The sequence below is a fragment of the Stegastes partitus genome, unplaced genomic scaffold (assembly GCF_000690725.1).
Source record: "Stegastes partitus isolate 25-593 unplaced genomic scaffold, Stegastes_partitus-1.0.2 Scaffold182, whole genome shotgun sequence".
Lineage (NCBI taxonomy): Eukaryota > Metazoa > Chordata > Actinopteri > Pomacentridae > Stegastes > Stegastes partitus.
This window is the reverse complement of record NW_007577913.1, coordinates 549,804-576,339: the sequence shown is the minus strand read 5'-3', so window position 1 is coordinate 576,339 and position 26,536 is coordinate 549,804. Positions and strand designations below refer to the sequence as shown.

Genomic DNA, 26,536 nt, shown 5'->3' with positions numbered 1-26,536 from the left:
AAGAGGATTTCTGTTTCCATAATTCCAAACCCCATAATCCATTTTTGTCCCCTGTCAGGGCCCGAATGAGTGATTCACTGGACTGAACTGAGAAATCGAGTCACCTTGGCAACAAATTGAATATATGCATCTGAAATTTCTGTTATTAGGAGTTTGAAAACTATTTTAAAACACATAAGGCGTAAATACGGAGTGGTTTTCACCGTTCTGTGACTGCACGTAGCTAATGTGTATATATAGAAGGGCAGCATAATAGCTTTTACTTGGAGTCCTGATTGTGTCGGTTGGATAAATGGATGTCCAATATTCATTATCTTTGCATGTCTGTTTTAGTCTTCTCCGTATCCTGAGGGAAACATCCTGTTCTTTAGCTGTCAGGTCGCCCACCATGTTCACTAGCTGCTAGTAAACATTGCTGATCTTACCATGTAAAGTGCCCTGAAATTACTTTTGTTGTGATTCGGTGCTGCACAAATAACACTGGACTGAACTGAATGGTGTACAGTGGGTAACCTGCTGCCTGCTGCCTGCTGAAAAAAACACTGTGATAAAACCTCAGACTGAAGCCAAACAGTTGCAATCTGGAAAACCAGGAAAAATAAGCTGAACGACACTATAAAGCTCTTTTAAACAGAGGGATACTGCAGAGTCGGGGAAAAAAACTCCCTTTCATGGTTTGCTTTAAAGCAGAAATACAGATTTTTGCTTATAAATATTTAAGAGGCTAAAATGTCAATGAACAAACAACTGATCAATTCAGACCAGCGACAAAAGCTGCAAATTCTTTTCCTTATCTGTGTCTATTACAACACATCAGAAGTAAACCTAAAGAAATAAGCAGCTACTGTTGAGGCTTTAAGCTGAAGCAGAATCCAAATGGTTTCTTTGCATTCTGCCGGCTGTCTCTTCACATTTTCCTAACTGTGACTAAAAATCCATACTCAAACAATATATGTTTTATATCTCCCACTAAAGTGCCCTACAGAAAGTAATTTAGTGGTATGGTTAAGACAACCTAATTTGACTGCCACTGGGTAAATGAGTTGCTCGGGCAAAGTGAGTCCTCTGCAAACAAAATATTGAATGAGTAACATTTGTCCCCCGCAGTGGTTTTAAATGATGCCACGGAGTAGCTCTTTTGCATCACAATTACCTGGCGGTGTGGCTCTTTTGCTCCATTAACATAAGCAAGCTATTTCACTTCACAGAGATTCCACTGAAGGGCTCGGGGAGTCTGGAGGTGATAGAGAAGCCGCATAAAATATCGCATGACTAAGGACGGCGATGATGTATGATACAGTAACTTTTCATTTAGTATAAATAGAATGGATGCGCTGCATGTGGCTGGAATAAACGCAGTCTGACAGCGAAAGTACACACAGAGGTCTAGGAGGCACACTTTGCCGCTTGAACACACTTTGCGCTGCGTTTGTCCATTTTAATACTCTTCACAATACTGAAAATAATTGGGAGGATTGCGTTACTTGTGTTCAATAGCACATGTGCGCCCTGTCTGACGCAATTATCTGACATGAGAGAGGAACAGCATCTAATCTACCATCTAATCACTCAGGGAGGGAGAGAATGCACCTGAGCACATGCAGTTAAAGGCTTAAGACGAGATAGACCGCCAGGTAAATAAACGCTAATGACAAAACAATATTGTCATGGGAGAATCAGAATCTGAATATGAAAGAGTGTGAACAGTCACTGACTCATTTCTAGGTGTAAGTGGGATTTAAAAGACAGACAGCTGGCTACAGATGTATCGGTAGATAATGAGTAGGTGCAGCGACGTTATACCAAGGCAACAGAAACACACAATTACTGTAAATGGCAATATACTGAAGAAGTGGTAACTCAAGAGAGAATATACAAATTCTCTTTCCCAGTCTGGACACGTCACTGTTGCTCACCTTTAAATGAATATCTGATAATGTGTGGAGGGGTAAAAAAAAAAAAAAAAAGTCAAGAAATGGTACACAGGCCATAGAAAGTGCCAATTCAACCCCCAGTCCTTTCTCCCCTCTTGCCGGCCATAAAACGCAGTGTAATAGGATTCCTAAGCTTTTCCAGTGACTGCTTCCACTATCACACAGACATTTAAGTGCACTAATCCATGACAAATTGTCTCATCTGATCCATGACAAATCGTCTGAGGGGCCGATAGAGACGAGGAGATGAAGGTGGGTTGGGTGGGAAGGGGAGAGGAGGGGGGGCAAGAGGATGAAGAGTCGAGAGAGGGTGGGGTGGGGGGAGAGGCCTGGTGAGAGGAGAGTGCTGCTCGGCACCTGAATGATCAGACAGTTATTGCCTAGGTTTTAGAAAGGTTGCTTTCATTACCTTGAAGGGCATGCTGTGTGATAAAGAGTGAGAGATCACATAGCGCTGATGAGCTCCCCACCTAAGCCCACAGTTTTCAAAGCAATTATAATCCCATGTGGAGGTAGATTATAGGATTTCAGCTCCTCCGTCGGCAAGAGGCAGGATTTGAGGATGTCATGTTCACAGAATGAATGTTTCTAATTAAATTTGCGTCATATATAATTTAGGATCTTGATCCCTGGGTAGTTTAATTTAGCTTTTAAAGAGGTGGTTTTACATGATACACATGCGAGTGAATATTCAGTCAAACAAAACGGCATGGATAAGAACACACGGCGGCTTCACTCTCACGAAAAGGTTGTTCCGCAGCCTTGGACAGCAATGATCTGAATGTGTGTACACGTGTTTATACTGTATTTCCACATGAGCCGACGCTGCCAACCGGATCAAACAATTTCTTTTCATCCACTTTAAAAAAAAAAATACGATTAAGGCGTCATCTATTCAAGTGACTGTAATTTAATTGAATTTTCTTTCACCATCAATTCTCACACTAATTAGTCCCCACAGTTTAATGAGGATGTAAATAAAGCTGATTTAATGGCAAAACAAAAACACATCGCCAGCCTATGTGGGAAAAACGCTCCTGCTGGTAGTATGGATGGAGTCTCTTACACCTCCACAGAAGTGGCAAAGCAGAAAGATTACCACTTTGAAGATGACTGTGAAGAGAAAGAGCATGTTCGCTACCATGTTTCTGCTGCTTACGCTGAGCTACTGTAATGAGGAGTCTGACAACTATGGAAATGAGCTGAAAACTGCGTGCGTTCGGTTTGTGAGTCAGTGAAGTTAATTTCTCAGCATTCCCAAACACTGCCAGGAAAATCATAAATCTTCTGAAGCAGCCATGCGTTGGCAATGGAAAGAAAGGGAAAAAAAGAGAGAAAAAAATCAATTCATACCGTGACTATGTATAGCTTTCAGACTTCTCCCTTATCCTCATTTACCAAAAAAAGACAGCCACCTTAAATCAAGTACGAGGTTTAGGTTCAACACCCTGTCTCCTGTCAGATTTTCCTCTTCCTAGAAAACCTCCATCCTTAGATCTCACCGCAGCTTCAACAGACACACAAAGTTCAGCAGTACGGTAATTTGACAAGATGTGTTTGTGAAGCTGAAGATCCGTTTCTTAATTTACCAAATACATCCTTGCTCGTGATCACACTGTTGCTCTTATTCGACCATACGACGCATCTCGGCTAATCAAAGTAATTACATGTTTCCTTCCACCTCAAAGACTTTGCTACACTGAGGAAGCATCATGGCACATTGAACAATGAGCTCATTAAAGTGCAAACCAATCATCCGAGATTAGACTTTACAAGCCATTTCGAATCAATGGTTGAAAGCATAAGAGCAGCACCGCTGCATTAGTTATCAGCCCTTTTCAGCTATATCATAACCCCTTCTTTATGTTGCTGTGTCGGACATTTTTTTTCATGCAAAATCAGCATGTCTACGGCTACTGCCACTCCCAGTTCAATCACATTTCATTTCAGCTTTTGATTATGATATTCTTTTAGAAGAACAGCTGGCAACTTACATAATAAGGGGGTTTTAATCGTATGTGAAGTGCAGCTCAGTAATAATGCACATGTCTACTGTGCCGCCTTGTCATCGGGGCTGACAAAAAAAAAAACGGTCAAACAAAACGTCAGCAACAGACTGCTATCAAAGCACAACAGAGTAGAGTTAGTTTTACATCTGCACCTGTTCTATTAGATCTGAGATTCTCTTAAACTGCCCTGTCAGAGTCATAATAAAACAAAGCAGCAGCTAAAGTGTTGTTATATTCCGACTGCCCCTCTGGGTATTGGTATATTATGAACTGTATGCATGCATCAGTGGAACAAGTGTAAATAAATACAGTACCTGCTAAGTGTAATTTAATGACAAAACACTCAGCACATTAAGGGACACTTACATTTTTTATCATTTGAAGGCACCAAATCTAAATTAACTTCTGCCAGCGATGCACTGACAGCGTGAATTGGTTTCATACTTTCAGCAACTTGTGATTGAGTCCAGTGCTATGTGCTGTCAACAGTGGCCTGGTTTGTGCAGCGGCAGTCTTGGCAGCGAGCGCTTGTGCTCACTGTGTTGGCAGGTGGGGAGAGTGCATAGCCAGGCTTGTGTGTGTCATGTCACATTCAGCTCATCTGTCAATGTAGTGGATTATTTCTTGAGAGACCAGAATTGGCTGCCCAGAATCAGGGCACCATCAATCTTCAGCCGCACGAGCAGGACGCAGGGGGAGACTGTGCGAAGCAGGGGCTCATGGGAAAGGAGTGCGGCGCCGCTTCCTGAGCAGGTGACGAAGCAGTCAGGCAACTCGTTACTCAATCTCCGCCTCAGCGGTGACTATGCCGATTTGTCACGGAAACATTTGAAAAAAATAAATAAATGCAATCTTGAAACTTTACCTCTATAGTCACTTTTTTTTTTTTTTTCCTTTAGCATGCACTGTCAGCTTACTGTTGCAGGAGGCAGATAAGCAGATTTCTCAAACACTGTTAGATGCTTCAACAGGCTGGAGGATAACATGACCTTCACTTCCCCGCCTCAGACACCCACACAGCCCTTTTCCTTGTGTATTTTTGTCTATGCTGGATGGATGTTAGTTTTTGTACCACTCGGTCTCTCAGACAACCTGTCGGGCTGCATTCCAAGATCCACAAAAAATTATTTCAGGGTATGATTTCTTACAAGATACCAACCCTCAATTTCACCTCTAACTTAGCTTGTGACTGTCCAGAAGAAAACGCAGGAATGACACATCAGAGCAGCTTCACCCACTGTTTTGCCATCAATGAAATTTTACGATTATGAATTAACAACCTCAGGAAACAGATGAGTCTAACATGAAACGGTATTTCTATTCATCTTTTTGTCAGCACTGAATATGCTTCATTTCACATGCTTCATTAACAAATCTATTCTACAACTTAATTTACAGTATGGCAGGCAGCTTTATCACATCATTCTTTAGCAACACAGAAACATTATTTGATTACAGAAAACAGCAAAGCATGAAAGTCGATGGATTTTTTTTTTTTTCAAGGCAAGACATCTCTTTTTTTTTTTTGCCACGTCCTACATAGCCATATCTATTTATATCTGAGGGTTCTGGCCTCAATGAAACCAGAGAGCTTCTCAAATTATAAAATCAATTCTAATTCAAATATTCATCATAGCATTTCAATTCTGAGAGAGCAGTTCTGGTTAGATCGGTTAACGCCACTCCACGGCTGAGTAAGATTGATGTCAGTTTAATCCTCTTAAAAAAACATGATATACAGTAAATTGTACAGTTGCAGAGCAGCAGAAGCAACACACAAAAAAAAAGAAAGAGAGAGAAAGAAATACGTTCTCTCTAAGTTGTGATAGACCATTACCCCGAAGTCTGCTGATTAGGGCAGTAAAAGATCATAACACAGCTTTAGATTATGATTGTCAGCAGCAATTATGGCTGCCCTCCATCAGCCGTTTGTTAACTTGAAAAGTTTTCCACACGACACTCGATCGGCCTTGCTGTGTCTGCTGTAAAAACACCACTCTTTTCATTACCTCTCGGTGACGTTATTCAAAATTGAGTGGCTCGGCTTGAGAAATCTGAGACTTTAACAGATCAAATCAGCGGAGAGTGTGTTTGTCATCCATCTGTACAGTGTAAGCTTGCATCCTCTCTCAGACCTGATGTGTCCTGAGCACAGCTCCAGTATCCTCGGAGGACCCATGAAAATGCCACGCCATAATGGCCTCGGTGAGAAAATGGCGTGTAAATGTGCGAGCGTGTACATGTCTGTAGCCTCATGTGCACTAAGTGTGTGAGCTGATTTGTCTGACAGGAAACCCTCCAGAACCCTTACCCGTCACCGTCTTTTGGTTGGGTGACTCTTCTAGATGTACAACGGGCGGGGTGCGGTGGGGGCTGGGGGGCAACAACTATTTTTCTTCCATTCTTCCCCCTTGGGACCGCTGCATTATTCAAAAAAGACACTTACTGAGCCTTGCACTTCCTTGTATATCTTTGGCACCAAGCTTGACTTGCCAACCAGTTAAACCAAAAAAAGAAGGGGGGAAAAAAAAAGAAGAAGAAAACTGGAAGCCAGCCTTTAAAAATTCATTCTCAGCTCATCCCTTACCCTCTTGCTCCAATTAACGAGGCCAGGATACTTTGAGAACTTTCTAGCTATCATAGCTGGGATTTTCATGTGTCAGCTGTTTCCCAGCGAAAAGTAAGCCAATTCTCTGACACGCTGCTTAAAGTCACCAATGTTCAACACGAGCATGGAGGATTCAATGCCGGATCTTTTTTTTTCCTCTTGCTGTGCTTCAATTACTGTCTTTTTACTTGGCAATGCAACACACACAAAAGGGGAACCAAGCAGAAGATAACATCAATGTTTAACAGCCGCCTGGCATCCGGAGAAAGCCCCACTCTGCACGAGGGTTCAGCATGGAAGTCACACTCATTGTTAGAAGCTTAAGGAAAGCATTTGCTTTGCTCTAAAAAACCTTTGCCTTCCCTGTAACACTCCCACATACACCATAAGCAATTCTGGTAAGCTTTTCCATAATAAGAGAATTAGATCCGCCTCTGCGTCTACCCTCCCCTTTAGCCCCTACGGTGCAAAAGGCGTCGGGCTTAATTGCCAAACGTTTCCAGGGCAAAAGAGGGAAACATAATTGTCATTTCTATCTAAGCCACAGTGATCAAAGCTCCCCTGGCTACCAGCACAGTAATAGGGATTTTTGCCTACAGCTTGTCCTACTCGTAGCAGTCTGCCAGCAAAATCCAGGGTGCAGTAGTCAAGAATTCCTCACCGCACATATGAATCATCTCCCTACTAGCTAACTCGCGATGATAGAAGCTGTTCTATCAGGCTTCCGTGTTGAGATCTAAACAGAAGCATATAGCTCAGCCAAAGAACCGAACTTCAGCAACCAGATCTCTTCTAAAAATAGCACAAATCACAAGTACGAAGCATGCAATTAGAAGCAAAACTAGCGGTTTTCCGCTTCGTTCATCCTGTATGGCTGTGAGCGCAGTGAATCACCGTGTTAAAGTACAGTACGATGGCAAATCAGTCTGACGTACTGCAGCAGTCTCTTGCTCTCAAACAGCCCGAACCGACAACTGCTGCCCCACGGAGAGGACAACACGTCGCACTGTAACGCTGAGCTGTGAAGCCGAAATCTGACAAAAGAGGCGCACGTACCCAGGGTGAGGATGTCAGTGCGACCGGGCCGGGCCACATGGTGCTGCTGGATGGTCTGGTAGAGTGTGGCTTGGCACAGCAGCAGGAAGCCGAGGCTAATCCACATGGCCAACAACCAGGACATGGTAAGGCCGAGTCTGCAGGACGGCACACAGCAGGGGGGGAAACAACAGAGGAACAGAGTTGGTATCAAAGCATGTCTCCATAGTTACTTACTGCACACATTGTGTTTATCTCATGTGCTAAACTAAAACACTGATATCAGCTATATATTTTTTACCAATACTGCTGCGACTTAGTTCGAGCTATGTGGATGGATGCTCTCCAATAATACAGCGAATGAAAAGAAAAAGAGGACATGGGGGTGAAGGAAGGAAAATCCCTTTAGACAAAAGACTCGAACAAAATGATCAAACACAAACTTAATCTCTTCAATATCTGTCTTGTCCAAACCTGCTGCAGTCTTTAAAAAAACAGAGAGATGAAATACAGAAGAAAGGAAATAACCTGCAGCAATCTCTTTGTCAGACTGTAAGAATTTTATAATGAGCACTGTCATCTCTTTTTGAGAAAACTACCATAATTAACAGCAGCAGCGGCGAGATTTCCGCCCTGCATATTCGAAAAATTTCACAAAAGACTGCATTTCTAAGCACCAGCAGCATATTTTTGTCTTTTTTTTTTTTTTCTTTTTGCAGATTTGTTCAGCGACTGCCTAATGGCTGGTGAGGGCCAGCATATGGAGACACGCCTTGGCCCTTATTGAATAATGAGGCTCTCCTCCTTTCCAGGTGTTATTAGCGCTTCTCTCCATTCAGAACCCTGCAGTGGGAAGTTTATAAAGCATCACTCCACCTCCTCTAAAACAAACTGTGGCTCGGCGTGTCGAGGCTCCCTGCCTCTGACTTATAGGACTGCATCCTACATCCTGATCAGGAAGGATTTTTTTCTAGCTGTTGGGCCAGTGTGATAACCATTCTGATATCACATATACACTGAGGTGGCAACTTTCCGAGAGAGTCTGAAGCTCTAATGTGAATTTAATGCACCTTAAATGTTTCATTCTATAGCATCTTTATACAATGAGGAGTCTGTTCAATATAAACTTCAAATATGAGCAGTATAATGTTTGAAAACTGAGTCTGTGAAATCAGAAATGTTTCAAATATCTTTTTTTTTTTTAAGAAGTGCAGTGATGATCCAATAAGTTATCTCCATCCAAAGCCACTGCTTGCTTTCTCACACTGAAGCACTTTGTGTTTTCATGTGGATCTGAGATTAAAGCCATTAGGCTGCTAAATGTTACTGGGGTGTTCTGTACCCTCACTGACATTGAGGCTGCTCAATATTCAGCGAAAATTAAGCGTAATTATTAACAGCACTTTGTAAATCCCCACCCCTGCACTAAATCCAACATAATCCGCGGGTTTTGAGGAAATGTGAACTGGTCCCATGGGTTTGTTTTCCCCTCTTCTTTTTATTTATTTGATTTTTTTTAACTCACAGCCACACAGTGTGTTCTCCTCGCCAGGATGGATTTATATATTCAAAGGAGCCGTTGCGCTTGCATGGTTAACTGCGTTTTGCACAGAGACTCGGAGCTTCTCCCGGCGATCGGAGAGCGTTCTTGCCGAAACATGAAAATGTGGTTATTGTTGTTACCAGCAGCCTTTTTTCTTTATTTCTTTTTTGTTCAACCAGAGGGGGGTGAGCGCACGAAAGACTTTCAAATAAAGGGCATCATGACTTGAGAGAGAAAAAGAAAGTCCAAGCGCAGCCTGATTTCCTAAAGCTTTTCCTGAATATCCATCACAAACGCGATTCAATTTCGGATTCAGCTACGAGACACGACAGCTCGTGTGTGTGCGTAACTGGTGAGTCCAGCGTGAGATAGTAGAACAGCAGGAACACCTGCAGGCGCATACACTACTGATGCACCTGCGCGCAAAGCTGATTTAACTAAATAAGACGCGTTTTGGTCCCCCCCCCCCCCCCAGACTGCACGTTATCTGCTGTGGAAACAACTCCAGCCATAACTGACAGACACGTACCTGTCTGATTGTTATACAACAGGAGAGAATCACTCAGCAGGAGCTCCTGCCTCACAGCTGCATACATCTTTTAGCACACTTTCAGCATGTCCACTGTTAGATTCGCTCCATTTAAAGATGTGTTTAAAACTTATGCAACATGCTACTGCTACAGAAATGTTCATAAAATGCAGGATGATTTTTAGAAGAAGCTGTTCCGACAACAGGAAATGTCATCTTTTCTCCACTCACACATACTTTTAAATGCATTTTGTACAGGGTTGTAAATAGCCCCCTCTGCCTCGCCCATCCCATCTCCAAAACACCAGAGGCATTCCTCAAAAGTCTTACCTGAGCAGTGTGTTCAGGAGGAAAGGAGTTCAGTCAGAATCACTGCCTGCCCGCCTGCCCAGCAGACTCACTCCTCTGTCTTAAATCCATCCATACTTTGAAGCCAGGGATTTCCGCCTGAAATTCCAGTAGCACCAGACACAAAAAGGTGCTGTTGCTGTTCTGTCTTTTTCTTCTTTTTTTTTTTTCCTTCCCCCACCTATTTAATATTCCCTCCTCTGGACCCCTGCTGCTGCTGCTGCTGCTGCTGCTGCTGCTCAGGTCCTCTTGAAATCCTTCAAACAGTCACCAAAAAACCCCCAAAACACCCAGGGGTCGGTGTCACAAACTGGCCAAGGGTTTGAAGGGATGGAAAGCTGATCATGTCACTGCTGTATCAGCCACATTGGTGCGGATCTCCTCCTCCTTCCTTCAGTGTCTCTTCCCCCGTCAGTAAAACTCCTATGCTGTGATGACAGGGAGCTAATTTACCCTCCTCACTTGTCGTCTCCTTCTCACGCGTGCAGCGGAAGGCTCCAGTGGAATGACTGCTCTGTCTGCTCTTGGCTGCATCCCCCCATTGAGAAGCTGTGCTGATAGTGTGAGCCTCAGTCCTCTCTCCAGCGCTCTAAGTAGAGAGTCTGTGTCAGACAGGCAGAGCGAGTGTGAGTGAGCGTGCATGTGTGTGTGTATTACAATGTAGCCCAGCTGGAAATGGAGAGAGAGAGAGAGAGAGAGAGAGAGAGAGAGAGAGAGAGAGAGAGAGAGAGTCAGATCACATGTCTTAAAGCAAGACTACCCACTTCTGCATCAAGACTTCATCAGCAAATGAAGCACGCTTTATTAACCCAGCTCCTCTTTACATCCCAACCTCCCATCCACAACGTCAGGAGACATGCGAGTGCAGCCCTCAGCTCACTTTCAGTGCATCTGTATCCATGTGGAGCCCACTGTACGAGTTGGAGAGAGTGCGTGCGCCTCTTTTTAGTCATTGCCCTCCAGCATTTTAGGGGTGAAAGTGAAATGCTCCAAGCACAGCACCTTTAATAGAAGGCAGAGCGCCTCATCAGAGCTCCGCAATCACCATATTATCCATTACAAGCTGGCTTTGCTCTTTCTACCTATTCCTGTGGTGGTGAGAGAGAGAGAGGCTTTGTTTTTTTTTTTTCTCTCTTTTTAGCCCCTCAGAGGATATTTCTCACCATTGGAGCAAACTTGCTGCAGATTTATTTTTTTATTTTTTGAAAAGCTTGTGACCAACCTGCTCAACCCCCCTCCTAAAAAAAAAAAAATCTGCTGGTTCTGAACGATCCACTCCTTTTTGTATACGTGTGTGTTCCCGCCGTGCCTGAACCGTGCAGGCTGCTGAAGGCAACCAATCTTGTTTGTAAAGCGCATGTTTTGCTCGAACATATTTTCTTCCATATGGAGGAGCTTCCCTTTAACTCATTATACAGTTAACCAGAGATTTACTGTATATGCCAATCCCACACACCTGCCACGGCTGACTCACTCGCAGTCTGACATTTCACAGAAAACGAACCCTTTGCTACTCACAACAATACACAGATGAGGGGCTAAATAAACTGGCAGACAGTGAGAATATAATGTTGGTACTGTGGGGGAGTAAATATAGATGAACTTAATGATGAATATGTGGATAAATTTTGCCTCAGAGCTGTCGCTACACCCTGCTTTCTATAAAGTATGCAGTCGATCCATGTGTGTCTCCGTATTGGAGCTGTGGTGTAAAATTCCCAACCTCTTGATTAGATGTCATGATGCACTTAACTAGCGGGTGGTGTTTTTGAGATGGTTTATAATCCTTTCGTCTGCCTCACAGGATGTAAATTTCTTTTTCTTTCTCCTTCTTTTCTTATCTGTCCATTACTCTTTACAAAATATGCTTCACTATGGGAAACAAGAACTAAAACCTCAGAGCAGTTTTCTGAGAAATTTTGGCATTTTAATGACACTTCTCTTGTCCCTGCATGCAAATGGTCCACCAGAACAATCCTATTGTGAGGGGGCATCATCACTGCATCCTGGGCTTAGCAGCTGCCCGCTATGACTGTGACTGCTTTAAAAAAATACAACAAGCCAAAGTGTTTTTAGTAGAGTGATGGTGAGGTATAGCCAGTCCATTCTTAAACACAGACAGAGCCTGGTGAAGACAGATCTTGCGATATGAGATGAGACCATCCTGGACCATCTCTGCTGCTAGTGTCACCTAAGCTTGTTCTTTACATGTGATTTGACAGCCAGATGCACACAGCCCCACAAGAGTTAAGGTTAGTGTGACGCTTTCTGTGTCTATGACTACATGAGGGTTCACGCAATGTAAAATTCATCACCTCCCCAACTCCACAGAAGTCCACATGGAGCCATAAGTGGAAATCCATGTGCAGCCCAAAATGTGTGTCTGCATTGACAAATATAAGGGCAATAGTGTGCATGCTTTCTAGGAATATGTAGATGCAACCTACTGCGGATTTACACAAGTAAATCCTTTATGCAGATGCCCACGAGCAAGAAAAATTACATGTCTGTCGTGTACGTGCAGCTGCCTGGAAACTGGAGCACCAGTCGTCATTCGGCCCCATTCAACCAGCGACTTTAAACCCAGAACCTTCTTGCTGTGAGGTGACGGTGTTTACCGCTGCTCCACCGCCGCTCCAACCCTGTTCAAAAACACAACGTAACTCAATTATGTGCATGAAGAAACGTGTGTGTCCTTCTGTTGGATGACTAAAAGTGTGATGTGAGCACCGGTAAAACCATTAACAGACCTCCTCTAATCGGACCTCCTCTAAGGGCTGCGTAATGGCTCCTGGATGTATTTTGAGCTTTGTTCCCTTTGGACCGCGCTCCCATTGTATTCTCACAGTTCTGTAATAATCCAGTGAGAGGGCAGTTAGGAATAGTGAAGCTGCCATCTGGATCTCTGTTGGGTAAAACACACCACATGTTAAGTGACCAGATTCACATTAAGCAGAAACTGCAGAGTAATTACCACATTGATTAGTGTTCCTACACTGTCAAGGCATATTTGCACAAAATGGCCTGATTACCAGTAAATAGGCTTATTTGTATTTGCGTGTATTAGTTGATACGTTTCTTGTAAGGCGCATTGATAGCGTGCACGCTCGAATTTCATTTTGTCTTCAGCGCTTAATGTCTTTATGATCTATCCCATTGGACAAAGATGACGGCGTGGAATGAAACAGGCCCCCGAACAAGCCTCCGAGGAGAACTTAAGATTGAAGGCATCCAATTATTACGTGTTCCTTTCAGCAATGTGCAGCAACAACAAAAGTCTCCCATTTGTGTCTTAATTTTTTATTTATTTATTTTTTTCTCATTTTGCTGATTTGTTTCCGTCTTCTGTTTTTCATTCTGCGTCATTCGGAGCTTGTGTTGGGAGAATGGTCGGGGACAACAGAATTTCACAGTAATTCTGGATTGTTGTCGCGGTCTCGCTCTTCTCTGTCTCCCTTCTCAGGGGTTTCCATCATTTCCAAACAGCTGTCGCCGGAGCCCATGCCAAGACCTAACCGCAACCGACCAATCACTGGCCAACTCTGTGTTTGGATCTGGGCAGCCCTGTTAAACAGAAGCGTTTGCCAAATATTGCTCTCTTGCTCTCCTTTTTTTCCTTCTCCTACGGTCATTCTTGTTCGTTTCCTTTCCTGCTTCTCCCTCTGGCTAATAAAAATCCTTCTTCCGGGGAAGCCAACAAGCTTCAATATGCACCCGCTAGCTGTGCTGCAATAAAAATATAAGCCCCTCCACCTTTAACGCCTCCCACCGCCTCTGTTTTCCTCTAAAAAAAACCCCCAAAAAACCACCTTGTCCACTATTATTCCTGCAAATGTTTCAGCATATCCGACAAACAAAGAATTTCATCATCTCATGGATTATTTTAGAGTGACACAGAGAAAGACGGGGAAAAAAAAAAGAGCAAGAAAGACAGAAAGATTAAGGCAAGCAGGGAAAATTCATTTGGAAGAAGTATGCAGCGGTACTCTTGCCCACTGGTGGATGGTGAAGGGAAGAAGATGATTAATGAAATGAAGGAGCCTGATCTATAGTAATAATTTATTTCACATTTATCAGAGTGTCCTTTCGCAGCTTTTGCTCGCAGGCGTTCCTTAATGTAACAGCGAAGTGTAAAAAGGTACGGCTGGTGGATACACAGTTCTCCGCACGCAACCCTTTCAGGAATTAGCTTCGGCTTCTCTCTTCTGTCAGCGGACAAACACAAACGTGTCAGCGTGAACTCTAAAAAGGGAGCGAGACACCAGCTACACAAAAGCAAACTGTTGTTTCATAGCCGTAAAGACAAATGACTTTCGCTGTCACGTCCCCTAATTGCTTTCTCATTTTCATCAAGAGGAAAATTTAAGTCAGTTAGTCATTGACACATTTTACTCCTCTGTAATTGGACTATTTTTCATTCATTGGTGTTTATGTTTATGTTCAATAGCAAACAAGTTGTGTAGTATTGTGCCGCCGTATAGACTCAGGGAGGCGGTTGGATTAAGGCGGCGCAATATGTGAGTGACTTTGAGGCAAATTGCAGTTTTCATACCGTCTCTTACCTCTTGTCATCATGTGTCACAGGCTTTTCTTTGCATGTGTGCCCACCGTATATGTTTCCGTCATTCTCTGCCAGAGCCTGTGTGCTGTACTAGCATTCAAGCCTTAGTTGTATTTTGCTTGTGCCGTTGTGCTTATTACAGCCCTTCTGATTTGTTTCCCTGTTCTTGCAGCTTTTGCACTTCCAACAGTAAGCCTGCCTCTCAACAAGGGGCTGCTTTTAACTGCCCCTGCTCTGCCTGTTGATTCTGCTTTTTGTTTGCAGCTGTGTTGTCAGCTCTTATAGCTGGCCAGTCTGTGCACTATGCATCTTACTTATCCCAGTGTTTTCTTTAAACAGAAAATAATGGGCTTGTACTGTATATATTATGCATTTTTCAAGGTTGCGTCTCTCTGACAACCAAGAGGGATCAAACCTTTGGTCATCTTTTTTTTTTTTTTAAATCTTTCAACGTCAGATCTCCATGTGCAACGTCCTCATTTGGATTAAAAACAACCCCAGTGTCTGTCCTCTTTGGCACCCCATTACAACAACCAGCATGAACGCTCCGCGGACCAACAAAATCTCTATAAACCACCTCTATGGGTCCAGATCAGCTCTCCATCCCTGCTGCTGCGAGCTGCTCCTGATATTTGTCCATTTTTCTTTGATATTTGGGCCTCCTCAATCTTCACAGGGCACTCTCAGCTAAAACATGAACCCCTGCTTTGAGACTTCTCACAGCAGGGGTCTGGATGTAAACGTGTGCGGCCTGCCCAGGTCTTCACACAGCTGCTCGTCTGCTGCTGCACTGAATTGGCCTGTTGGCATCCTTAACTGATGCTCACCTGCTGGCATCAAAGCATTATGCTTCGTAGGTGGGTGGAGATACTTGCTTTTGTTGACAGCTGATGGGATGTGCTCTGTCACTGCCTCCAGCACTCGGTTGAGGTGACAGCACCACCCACTTTCTTTCAAGCCTTTTGGACAGCTGCTCATAATGTGCTCTGAGTTTTCTTCAACCGGGGCACAGTGGACACGTTGGTGCCTCAGTCTTGCTGTAGGCTTGCAGGTTGGGGCGCACAACATGTACTGTAATACATAGGCTCCTAGCTGCTGTACATTTATCATCCTGGTAATCCATGTCTCCTTGAAGCCTGCTCACAGCTCCTGCTGGACTAAATACTGTCCGTCACCGACCTTTTAACTAGAAATAAGACAAATTGATCAACATGAGCGCACTTGGCTTCTAGGCTAATTCAATAATGATCTCCTTCTTGAGGGATCTCTTTAAATTACTACATGACCCGAGGCTTGTGAACTCTCTCAGTGATTGATTTCCTCTGTCCGTTAAAGTGACCCTGAACTTTGGAGTTCTTCTTGGTTCTGAATTAGGAATGCTATAGTTTGGGATTTGTATGCTGCTAATTTGCAAGTAATGTATCGTCAGATTTTCTTACGCTGCAACAGCGACCACAATCATATTTTCTTTTCAGTCAAACTGGATATTACTAAATGTTCCTGTGAAGATCCTCAGTAGTCACCGTCTTAGACTCTGAACTGAACTGAACAGGCAGGTGTACAATGCATCTAGAGTCAACACCATATCAAAGATCAAACTTCCTGTCTGGATCATTTCTCACATCGAAAACAGCCATCATACACATCATCTTGAATAAAACACAACATTAACCCTAAAACATCCACCCAAAATACACTTTGCAGTATAACATCAGATGTAAAGACTTCGTCTCCCATCGCTAAAATCTATAAATACACTCCTGAACAAGTGTCACAAATTTCTGACGTGTATTGCACAACTTCTACTATTGTCTAGTATTGCACATTTATGTTGTTTCCTAACTACACTTTTAATTATATGCTTCCTTATCATGGCTTGACATTTGGGATATTTATGCTGATGAGCATATGACTAGCACTATAAATCTTGGCACACATAGTAAAAAAAAAACAAAAAACAAAAAACCCAATGGCTTTATTGTAAGAAACTGTCACTCTCCGTATATACCCAGCAGCCTCTAGTAAGCTGTGAGAAGCCAAGCTTTTACATCAAAAGAGAACATTCACAATTGTTGCACTGAGCAATTTATTTTTGACATTGTCCATATGTCATTCAGAAAATCAATTGTAAATTACGAGCCCAGTCTCACTCCCAATTTGTCACAAACCGCCGCTTCGTCGGGATCACTTGGTGTCACAATTGAACGTACCGGGTACCCTTTAGCATCATGTTTTCAATGCGCTTCATAGTCTAATAGTCGTAAAATTTGGGAACATCAGTCATAGTCAACTGTTGTCTGCTGGTGTCGTCACGGTCACTCCTATCCAGGTGACAAGAAGTTTGACTTGTAACATGTGGTTCATGTTGTCAAAGGGTGTATCAACAGTTTCCCTGAGGTACCCTACCAAAGCCCTGCGATAGACTGGCGACCTGTCCAGGGTGTCCCCTGCCTTCGCCCTAAGTCGGCTGGGATAGACTCCAGCCCCCCCACGACCCTAGTGAGGATTAAGTGGTGTATAGATAATGGATGGATGGATGGTACCCTACCAAAGGGATCACTAAAGTTCTATCTAATCTAATCTAATTATAACCCAAACTATGATGTTTTCCAAACTTTGACCAAGCAGTTTTAGTGACTAAATCAAACAGTGAGGGAAAATGAAAGTAAAGAGTGCGTAAAAATGAGAAAAAATAACAAAAAAATAAAAGTTCTGACCCACAGGATTTAAACCTCTGACTACTGCATGGACGTCTTGTAATTCTGCTGCTCCAACCTCCTAATGAGGACCTTTAAACTGAAAAAAAGTACGACACATCTATCAGTGTTGAATATTGACGCATGTGTCAGCGACACCAAAGGACACCTTTTTTTAATCTCTCATTCGACAACGATTTTAACAAATCGGCAGCCTTTGGACACCCTGGGAATAGGAATGGGTTACAATTACTAACCTCAGACATCTGAGTTAAAGTATATCTGAATTTAAGTAGAATTTAAGTAATACACTTTCCCCCTCCAATTTAGTTATTATTGCCATACCCTATTCTTTTGGGAACCGAAGCGAAGTCATTTTTTAAAAATAGAAACTATATACTCCTACATATTGTTGGGAAACATAAAAGAAAACTGCCAAATCCTCTGCATACAGAAAAATCCCCATCTGGCCATGCAATAAGTATTTTTGTATGTTTAAGCACTTCTGGAGGCCACCCCGTTTTGTAAAGTGCTGTGCAAATTGTAGTTATTACCGTTATTAAATTGGTGTTCACTTTAAGATAATTTACTACTTATGGCATCTTTGAGCTCAATTGTATTAAAATTGCTCTAAATTCTTTTTTGATGTGTTGTATTAAAAAAAAAAATGGTGCTATAAAAGATTCTCCGTCCTTTCTACCCAAACTCCTGGGGAATATTTCTCCCCACATATTCAATCATACACTGTAGGTAGCAGTGAAAATAAGTTGTGGGATTCTTGTGTTTGAAGTAGGTCAGAAATTCCGCGCTGGTAATGTGCTGGGACTCGCCATGTCTCAGCAGGGAACATTTTTTTTTCTCTCGCCGGTTCAGGATGGAGGAGTAATTGAGCGCTAGACGACTGTACTCCAGGAGACGATGGCAGCCATGGAAATGTCCCCTCACAGACCAATAAAGATGTCCTCTCCTTCTTGCTGTAATTGGACCGGGGACAGTGGGGTTGGGCTCTGGCCCGAGGAGACCACCTGTGGAAATGCTTTGCTCAATACACCACTATTAAACTGATGAGACAGGGGACTCGCTGGGAGAAAAAAAAAAAAAAAAGCGTGATAAAAAGAATGATGCTGATGAAAACAACAAGAAAAAAAAAAACCTGCAACCAAACTAGAAGGGGAACAGATGTGTAATTTCTCAAGGCTTCCTCAGACTGACAGCTGTCAATGTTCCCTAAGCACTATTTAATAGATATTGAAATTAATCTAGAAGTCAGTGTGAGAAAAGCGATTGATTTATTTAACTTCGAATACAGATTGGTATTGAGCAGTGACAGGAGCTGTGATCAAATTTCAAGCTTAATGAAATATGAAAAACACTTGGACGCTGCAAACAAAAAGTGCCAGCGAGAATTTATTTTTAATTCTCTGCTAATCTGTTGTAAACATCCTTAATAGATTCCTCGACAACAAAATGCATTTTCACAATCACCTACTTGTGTTGATGTTTTTAACCAGTACTAACTGATTTTTCTGCCATCTGTTGGCAAAGCAACAAGCTGTAAACAAGACATTGACATATTAATGCCTCATAAAGTTAGCAGCCAGTTCCCAGCTTACACATCCAGCTGACATGGAGCTGCAGCACCATTTAACTAAAAATTCTCTTTAGCTGTTTTCCTTCCAGTAACTCCTGAGGAGAATGCTTTGGTTCTTTTGCAACCAAATGCACCCACTCTGTTCTCCTGCTAGTTTCTAACTCTGTCTGATGTTTGGTGCTGGGCAGGTTTTGTACAGTTGGTTCTTTTTCACTTAAAAAAAACGAAACAATTGTCTGCTGTGTCTGGAAACAACCCTGATGAGAGCTGCCAGAGTTGAGGTAAAAAGCTGTGAAACGTATAATAAATATGCTTTCCTGTAAAGGGGTAGGGAATTCATAAAAGATAGATAACTAGCCTGACTTGACAGCATCGTCCTGTTCAACACTTTTTCTTCTATGCATTTTCTATTTAGCTACATTTTAGTTTTTAACCGGAAGTTTTCTCATTTTGCTTTGACCAGAACATTGTGCTCATCTGTTGTTACCTAACTTTGGTTGCCAAAACCATAAATGTAACCATTACTGTTTCTTTTTGTACTTTTTTTGTTTTTTAATTTGAATCAGAATTAAAATAACATGGTCACATGATGAAAAACGTATCGAACTCAACAATTTAACCGTCAATTTCAAATGTACTGGGTAGGTGTTTAAGGGCTAAATTCTTCACCAGTTTGCCAGCTAATAGTCTGACTCACCGGATATACACTTTGGGTAAATAAAGGCAGGCGAAGTGCTTACCGTTGATTACCTTTAACCTCAAAGAAATGTTCTGCTGTGAAACCTTGGGTCCTGCCATTCATGTGGATGTTACTTTGACATTTACCATCCACCTAGCCATGGCTCAAGGATAGTCACTTACGTCCATGGCAACAATGCTCCCTGACGTCAGCAGCCTCCTCTGGCACAACAATTAGCTGCGAAAATGTCTCAAGAACAGCTCAACACAATAAAGAACCCAAGGTATTGACCCGACCTCCAAACTGTCCAGATCCCAATTCAATTAAGTGAGGTGGACAATCCATGGAGGTCCCATCCTACAAACCACAGAACCCAAAGTTCTCACTATCTGTTGCACAATTCAAGTAGAATTCTTTCTAAGCTAGCAACGTACACACTTAAAACGGCAAGCTTAGCCAGAGATTTGAGTCGTGTAATGAGACTGAACTGCTTGCTTCTTTTAGTGAATTAGGAATTTTAAAAGGGTGCTCGCCTCATGACTGCAAAAGTTCCACCAAATGAATCCCCCCACACTATTATGCAGGGACACCATTGCTGTATCCTGGGCTTAGCACCACCCAAGACTGTTGTAAATGTTTTAAAGAAATAGTTTTCCCTTTAAGGTGATATGATAATGAGGTGCAGTCGGACCATTCTCCAGTTTTTCCAGAGTTTTTTTTTTCCCTGGAAATATTTAGCTGTTTAAAATACCATTGGTGAGAGTGAATCAAAAATAAGAGGATTGTGGGTAACAAAACCAAAATAACTTGGTGAAAGGTGCTAAAACTAAAGGCTATTTTCCTATTGCACATAGTTTATACAAAAGTGTCGATTAGTGCATCTTTAGAGCATCAAAATGAGTTTCTAAGTTCTTATCTGTCAGGAGTATGCAATTTTAGCATTTCAGTCTTTTTTTTATTAGGTAGACGGTGACAAGAGACAGAATTCACTGGGATTCAAACCAGCAACTCACTGCTGATGTGAGCCACATGGTATGTACCTCAACAACTGGGCTATTGGGTCACACCAGGTCTCTCCATTTATACATGTATTGCCAGACTGTAGCAGATGTAGGTGCATCGCATGAGCGTTCTGTCAACATTTTTCCTCTATTCATCGTCACACAATGTTCAAGCAGTAAAGGTTTGACCTGGTGTCAACCCGAACATAAGGGCACGATTCCTTTCACCTAGACTCACTCAGGTCGTCTTAAAGACACAGTGATCACAGACAGGAGAATGACTCGGGGTCGGTGAATGTGCGGAAGAACAGATCGAGATAAAAGTAACAGAGAGAGAGAAGCGAGATGTACAGGATAGAGAGAAGCTGACAGCAGATAGAGGGGAAAAGGGAAGGCATTCACACTCAAAACCCATTTAAACATTCATCTGGCTTCTCTCTTCTGCTGCATTCATGCTGCACAGCCAATTCCGGGGCGATAAGCCAGCTGTGTGCTTCTCAAGGTAAGGGAGTGAATAGAGCAGTACAATCTTTGGCTGATGCTGAGGAGGGACAGAGCCTACACGCTGACCTTCCTTACGCCAGCTTTCTTTCGGCAGGAGAGGAGGGTTTCATAAACGGATTATTTCGCTCAGTCACCTTTGACCTGTCTGGCTGCCTTCCATAACGGCTCAAGCTGCCTGTCCGTCACTCAAAGAGAAGCGCAAAGAGAGCAAGATAAGTGAGGAGATGGTTTCAACCGGTGGGGAGGGATTAAACCCTCTGTTGCTTTACTGTGGAGAGATGAGTTAGGAAAGAAGGGGGCAACTGAGTTGTCAGAAACTGCAGCTGCCATCGCCTGTGACTCAGTAGGTCAGGGTACAACGGAGGAACTGAAGTGACCTTATTCATCAACCGTGAGACAAGGGTGTTCAACATTTTCCCTCTGCTGAGAATTATGATCTGTCAAAAGTGGCGGTGAAGCCCTGATGAGAGCTGCTGAATGCCAAACACCCAGAGTTCCACCCACAGAGGATTGCATTTTCCAAAGCGATTCACTGATGCAGGAAAGGAACTTCCAAGTCTTCATTGAAAGGTACTAGGGATGACTCAGCCATATTTGAAAGCATCGTTTTAGAGCACACATCTGCTGAGTGACTCACCAAATCTAGATAATAACGACTGCAATTTAACGCGGGACCCGAGCAGAGCCCAGAGGAGCTTGCAATTGCAGAGACATATTTTCTCATTCCATAAATGGGAACAACAAAAATCATCGCTGAAAATAATCTATGGTATGTCACAGTCAAATTGCCATGTTATATCACAAGTGTGTGTGCAAGTGAATGGCGACGGAAGGATGTTTGTTGTTCTGAATGCTTTGAATTGTGAAGGGCCACGGCTGGCTGTGACTGACAGTGGATGTTTTGAACGACAGTGAGCCAGTGAGCAGTAACAACTCACTCCAGCAAAACAAAATCTCCTACAAGTCTCAAAGGAAAGCTCTGTGAGGGAGGCATCCAATTCCACCTTCCTTTCAGCAATCATCCGCCAGGCACACAGGAATGAAAGGAGCAGGATGGAGAGGGCAAGAAAGCAAAGGAGATTGAGACATACAGAGGAGAGATGGGGGGTGCAGGAGAAGGAAGCAGGCCAGAATGAATGCATGAAGTATTGTAAGCAGGGAGCAGGAAGAGAAAGAAAGGTTGTGAGAGTACAGGAGATTTTCTCCTCTCCAACTCCTCTCCACTCTCTCCCTGTGGCGATGTAGTGGTTATTTACTGCCGCCTCTCCTCTCCCGGTGGAATGGGAAGGAAATGGGCTCTTAACTGGGTTTCCATACATCACCTGCTGACACTGATGCTTGTAGTTTTGGAATGCCTACGTCTGACGTCGTTGTTTGTTTTAAATCTATTATTTACAGAGTATCTTCAGAGTCCTGCAATTCATCACGGCTAATTGCAGTGCATCACCTCTGTCATCGATCATGTCGGCACCATCTTGTTCTTGTTCAGCTTCGTTTTAAATGGCAGACAGGTAGTGAATGTTTCTGATGGTGTCAGCGACGAAATGGTAGAAAAATGAGACAAGCAATTTAGCTTTCATCAGCCTGAACCCCATTAGCCGTGAAAATAAAGAAAGAAAGCCAGTCAATCATTAGTATCTTAGGCTGCAGTCAGAAACTTTGGCTTTATATTGTTTATTGTGCATTGACAATTTAGCAGGACTTGCCAATAAACTATTATTAATGAACTGAATTGAACTAAAATAAGTGAAAACGGCTGTAATCTTCATTTTTGTCTTTAATATTAAATAGCATAACCTCCTGAATCTGTATGCACCTGTAACCTGGAGGATGGATTTAGTTGTTAGCATTTAATGTCGTAATATGTATTGCGTGTGTCCAGTCCACTTAAGACAAACATCAGAATTGGTCAGTTTCATCACTGAGATGAACACAAGAATCTCATCTGTGTTTCTACGTCCCAAACAGCAAGTAAAATATGAGAAGTGAGTGTTTTGCTGGCTGTATTTAGCAAGCAACATACAAAGCACGGGTGTATTTGTGTCTCCTAATTCTCTCAGAACTAACCGAGAGTTTTAGTTCTGTTGTTTTTGATTAATGAAGCAAAGACAAAAAGCCTCAACACTATCACAAATTGACTTTTTATTAGGGTTGTAAGGGTGCATTTATTCATCTTAAACTGTTGGTACGTGACATCAGGTACGGTTTACAATTCTCACAGTGTCATGAGTCTGTTTATGTCGACATACTGCAGCTCCGTGAACAAAAATTCTACCACCTGGAACATTTAGCCGTTCAGATGTTGCTCTTCATCAGTTGTAGCAAATCAGAAGGGTTAGTCTTGAAAGCTATGCCAGTTTTATTAAAACGCATTTGCTGTGTTAGCCCCACACTACACACTAAGCTGGACCCTTGTGTTAGTTCATACAGAAACCCAGTCACGTTAGTCACAAGCATCTTTCTCTGTCTAATTGTTGGCAACTTCAGTCCACCCAACCCACTTACCGCTCTCTATAAAGCAGCGTTCATTCATTCTGCCTGCTCACCGCATTGCTCTCTACACTCGCCTCTGCAGATGTGCAAAAGTCATGTCCTCAGCCTCCTCCTTTAAAAGTTCTGTATCATACTCCTTTAACCAGTTGCTGTAATCTCACACAGCCCCAGATTGTGTACTTCTAGTTCAAAAATAATCCACAGATGTGTCAGTATCTGTAGCTTTATTTCCAACTGAGCTACCGCTGCCCACAGCTCTTTCAGGAAAAGGGCTGCAGGTACACCTCTCTGCACCTTCTGTGTTCAGTGAGTGGCAGAGAGGAGGAGGAGGAGGAGCCAGCCTGGGGTCAGAGCCTATCCTGTCGCTTCATCTCAACAGGCTGCACACCTGAACAGCTCATTTAGAGTCACGGCTTCTAATCTATGGAGGAAGGAAGGAATCAAGGGAATAGTTTTTCATATTTCGTGGGACTCTTAGGATATTTAGAATTGTGTTCTGAAACGATGACAATGTGTATTTTATATATCATGGCTCCTCTGACGTTGAATCTCAGGCTCTGCTGGGGGATTTGTGATCTCAGAGACTTTCTGCTTGTTCAGATTGTTCCAGAGCATCACTCGAGCAGGCCAAGCACATTCATTCTGAAATAAATGGTCAGTGTGACGAGGTGTCGCGTCTGAAATCAATCCTTCTGTGACCCCGTCTGCTCACATCACAGTCGATTGACCAGCCACCACCAGCTCACACCTTAAGCAAACACCAAGGCGGGTGTGGACGTTAGCCCAACTATATCTTGTGGCAACAGCTCCAGCTCTGGTTCCCTCCCAGGTGAGAGGTGACATTCTACATCCTTACAATGATGCCGGGGGTCATTATGCCTTGTTACCCACCCAGTGCACCTGACACAACACCTATCCTTGTAGGTGGTGGGCCAACTGGGTGTTGCTTTTTTTTTTCTTTTTGAAGCTCAGTCCAATCAAGGCCCCAGACGCTCGCTGGTGAACTCTCCTCCAAGGTCCAGCTCCAGAAGGGGGCCCTGGTTTTCCTATTGCACGCAAGATTCTGCAGCTCCTTGGTTGCAAATTCATTGAGGTTCATAAGGAGACCGACAAAATCCTCCACTGCACTAAATTTGTAACTCCTTGGCTACATTTAAAATCTGTTTAGCCTAATCAACCCTTTACGAAGCGGGATTCAGTGACAGTAAGTGTTTAAATGTTTGTGGCACCAGAGGCAATTGTCTAAAAGTCTGTTTTTTCTAAGCCATGACCGTCCTCTTTCAGCAACCTTATCCCTATTTTGTCACTTTAACTTACTCTGACCCTACTCACAGCGACGCAAGATCAGAAAACACACACATGGGTTGTTTTGAAAGGCAATGAGACATCATGCATTTTGTTCTTTAAGTATGATGACTTGTTGCAAACCAAATCCCAGAACAGCATGTCAGAAAGACGCCACAGCTGGCTTGTCTCTTTACGTCTTGTGTAATGTACAGCACACTTTAATGAGACTCATTAAGAAGTCCCGCCATTACAAAGAAGTTTGTTGCACCTGTAGCCGACAGGGTGGATCAAGTTGTCACCCAGCGTGGAAATATGTTGAATTTTTTTCCCTCATTCTGCCTGCCCCCCAGCAAGAGCTTTCACAGTCTGATTGCTTTTACATGAAGCTAATGAAATATGATTGCATTATGAGCCAATTCAATAAATACATTAACCTTTACAAATCAAAACATGTCATCTCCTCCTAGCTGTTGCTGCTTGCTGAAAATGGTTGGATTGAACAAAAACATAATTATCCCTTTTCATTTTTACTGAGCTGCCCAGTGTTTATGGAATCAGTGGACCTGTTACTCTCTCTGGAATGGAAACACTCGTGTAAAATGTTCTGTTTATTTCCCTATTATTAGGGAAAGGATTTTTTTATTTTTTATTTGCAGTGCCACGGATGCTTACATCAAGAACAAACACTCAAACATGCATCTCTCAAAAGCAGTATTTTTTCACGGCTTGCAGTGATATGAGGTGATAAATTTTGCATGTGCAGGACCTTCCCTGAACCTATTATGTCACTTGGAACCGCATGAAGTTCATGTCGGTGTGTTTGGGCAGACCGAGACACAGCTAACAGGGAAGCGGGAGGTGGGGCTAATACGTAAAAGGTTGTAAAAGGAGGGAAATGGGGAGTAAGAGTGGGGGTGAATGATGGCAAGATGATCGCGGTGAACGAGGTGAAGACAGCGGCAAAAGATGGGGAAGCATGAGGAAAGGAGAGAGAGAGGCCTGATTGACAATTTGCATCCTCTTCAGTGGGTATCAGGGGACATGATTGAATCCAGTCAGGCTGAACCCATTAGGGGCCGCGCTGCTGTCGGAGGCCGAGCAGAAAGCCATTCTCTGGCACCCGGTCCCTGCTCTTCACCGGTCTCCATTTATATTCATGTCGGGGTTGAGTTATTGAGGGGGAAGTGAGAGAGAGAGAGAGAGAGAGAGAGAGAGAGAGGGAGAGAGAGAGAACGGGACTGGCCTCGCCCAGCCATCCATTTGCTATTTGTAAGCCATAAAGTTCCGACCTGCTGCCAAGATCGCTCACTTAACCTGGGCACCACTGATCCCATTTGCATGTGATTTTCATGGGTCAATATGTCTATAAATTGAATTCAAATTGTAGTCATGTAACACCTCAAACCACTTAAAAGTGGTGGGAAAAACCATTTAAAGACTCCAGGGAGAATGTAAAGGATATTTGCATTTTAAGCAGTTTAATACGTCTCTTCTCATTAGCCCGTCTTGACAATATTGTCGTAACTGAAACCTATCTGGTGCATTTTCTTGGGAGACAGCCATGCGGAACATCTCGCTTGCACTGAGGCAATCATTTTCTCTGAAGGTTCCTTCTTGTACTCCTCAGTAGATCCCTGGGCGTGATGAGAGCAGCAGAGATATAACACACTTGAGGGTTGCGATAAGCCGCAGTGGCCGGGGGCCGCCGGGAAGAGTTC

General features: G+C 43.1%; 1 protein-coding gene across 2 annotated transcripts in view; it reads right to left on the bottom strand.

The window, feature by feature from the left end:
* tafa1b (TAFA chemokine like family member 1b) overlaps window positions 1-26,536 on the bottom strand; it is a 136,813-nt gene that overhangs the window by 93,332 nt on the left and 16,945 nt on the right. The window contains exons 1-2 of one of the 2 annotated variants that reach the window (XM_008280129.1): window positions 9,989-10,046; window positions 7,608-7,744 (exon numbers count right to left, since the gene is read on the bottom strand). In XM_008280129.1, coding sequence (XP_008278351.1) covers window positions 7,608-7,731 — 124 coding nt within the window. In that variant the 5' untranslated portion in view covers window positions 7,732-7,744; window positions 9,989-10,046. Of the gene's footprint in view, window positions 1-7,607; window positions 7,745-9,988; window positions 10,047-26,536 lie in introns of those variants that run through there. The other variant, XM_008280127.1, reaches the window with a different exon arrangement.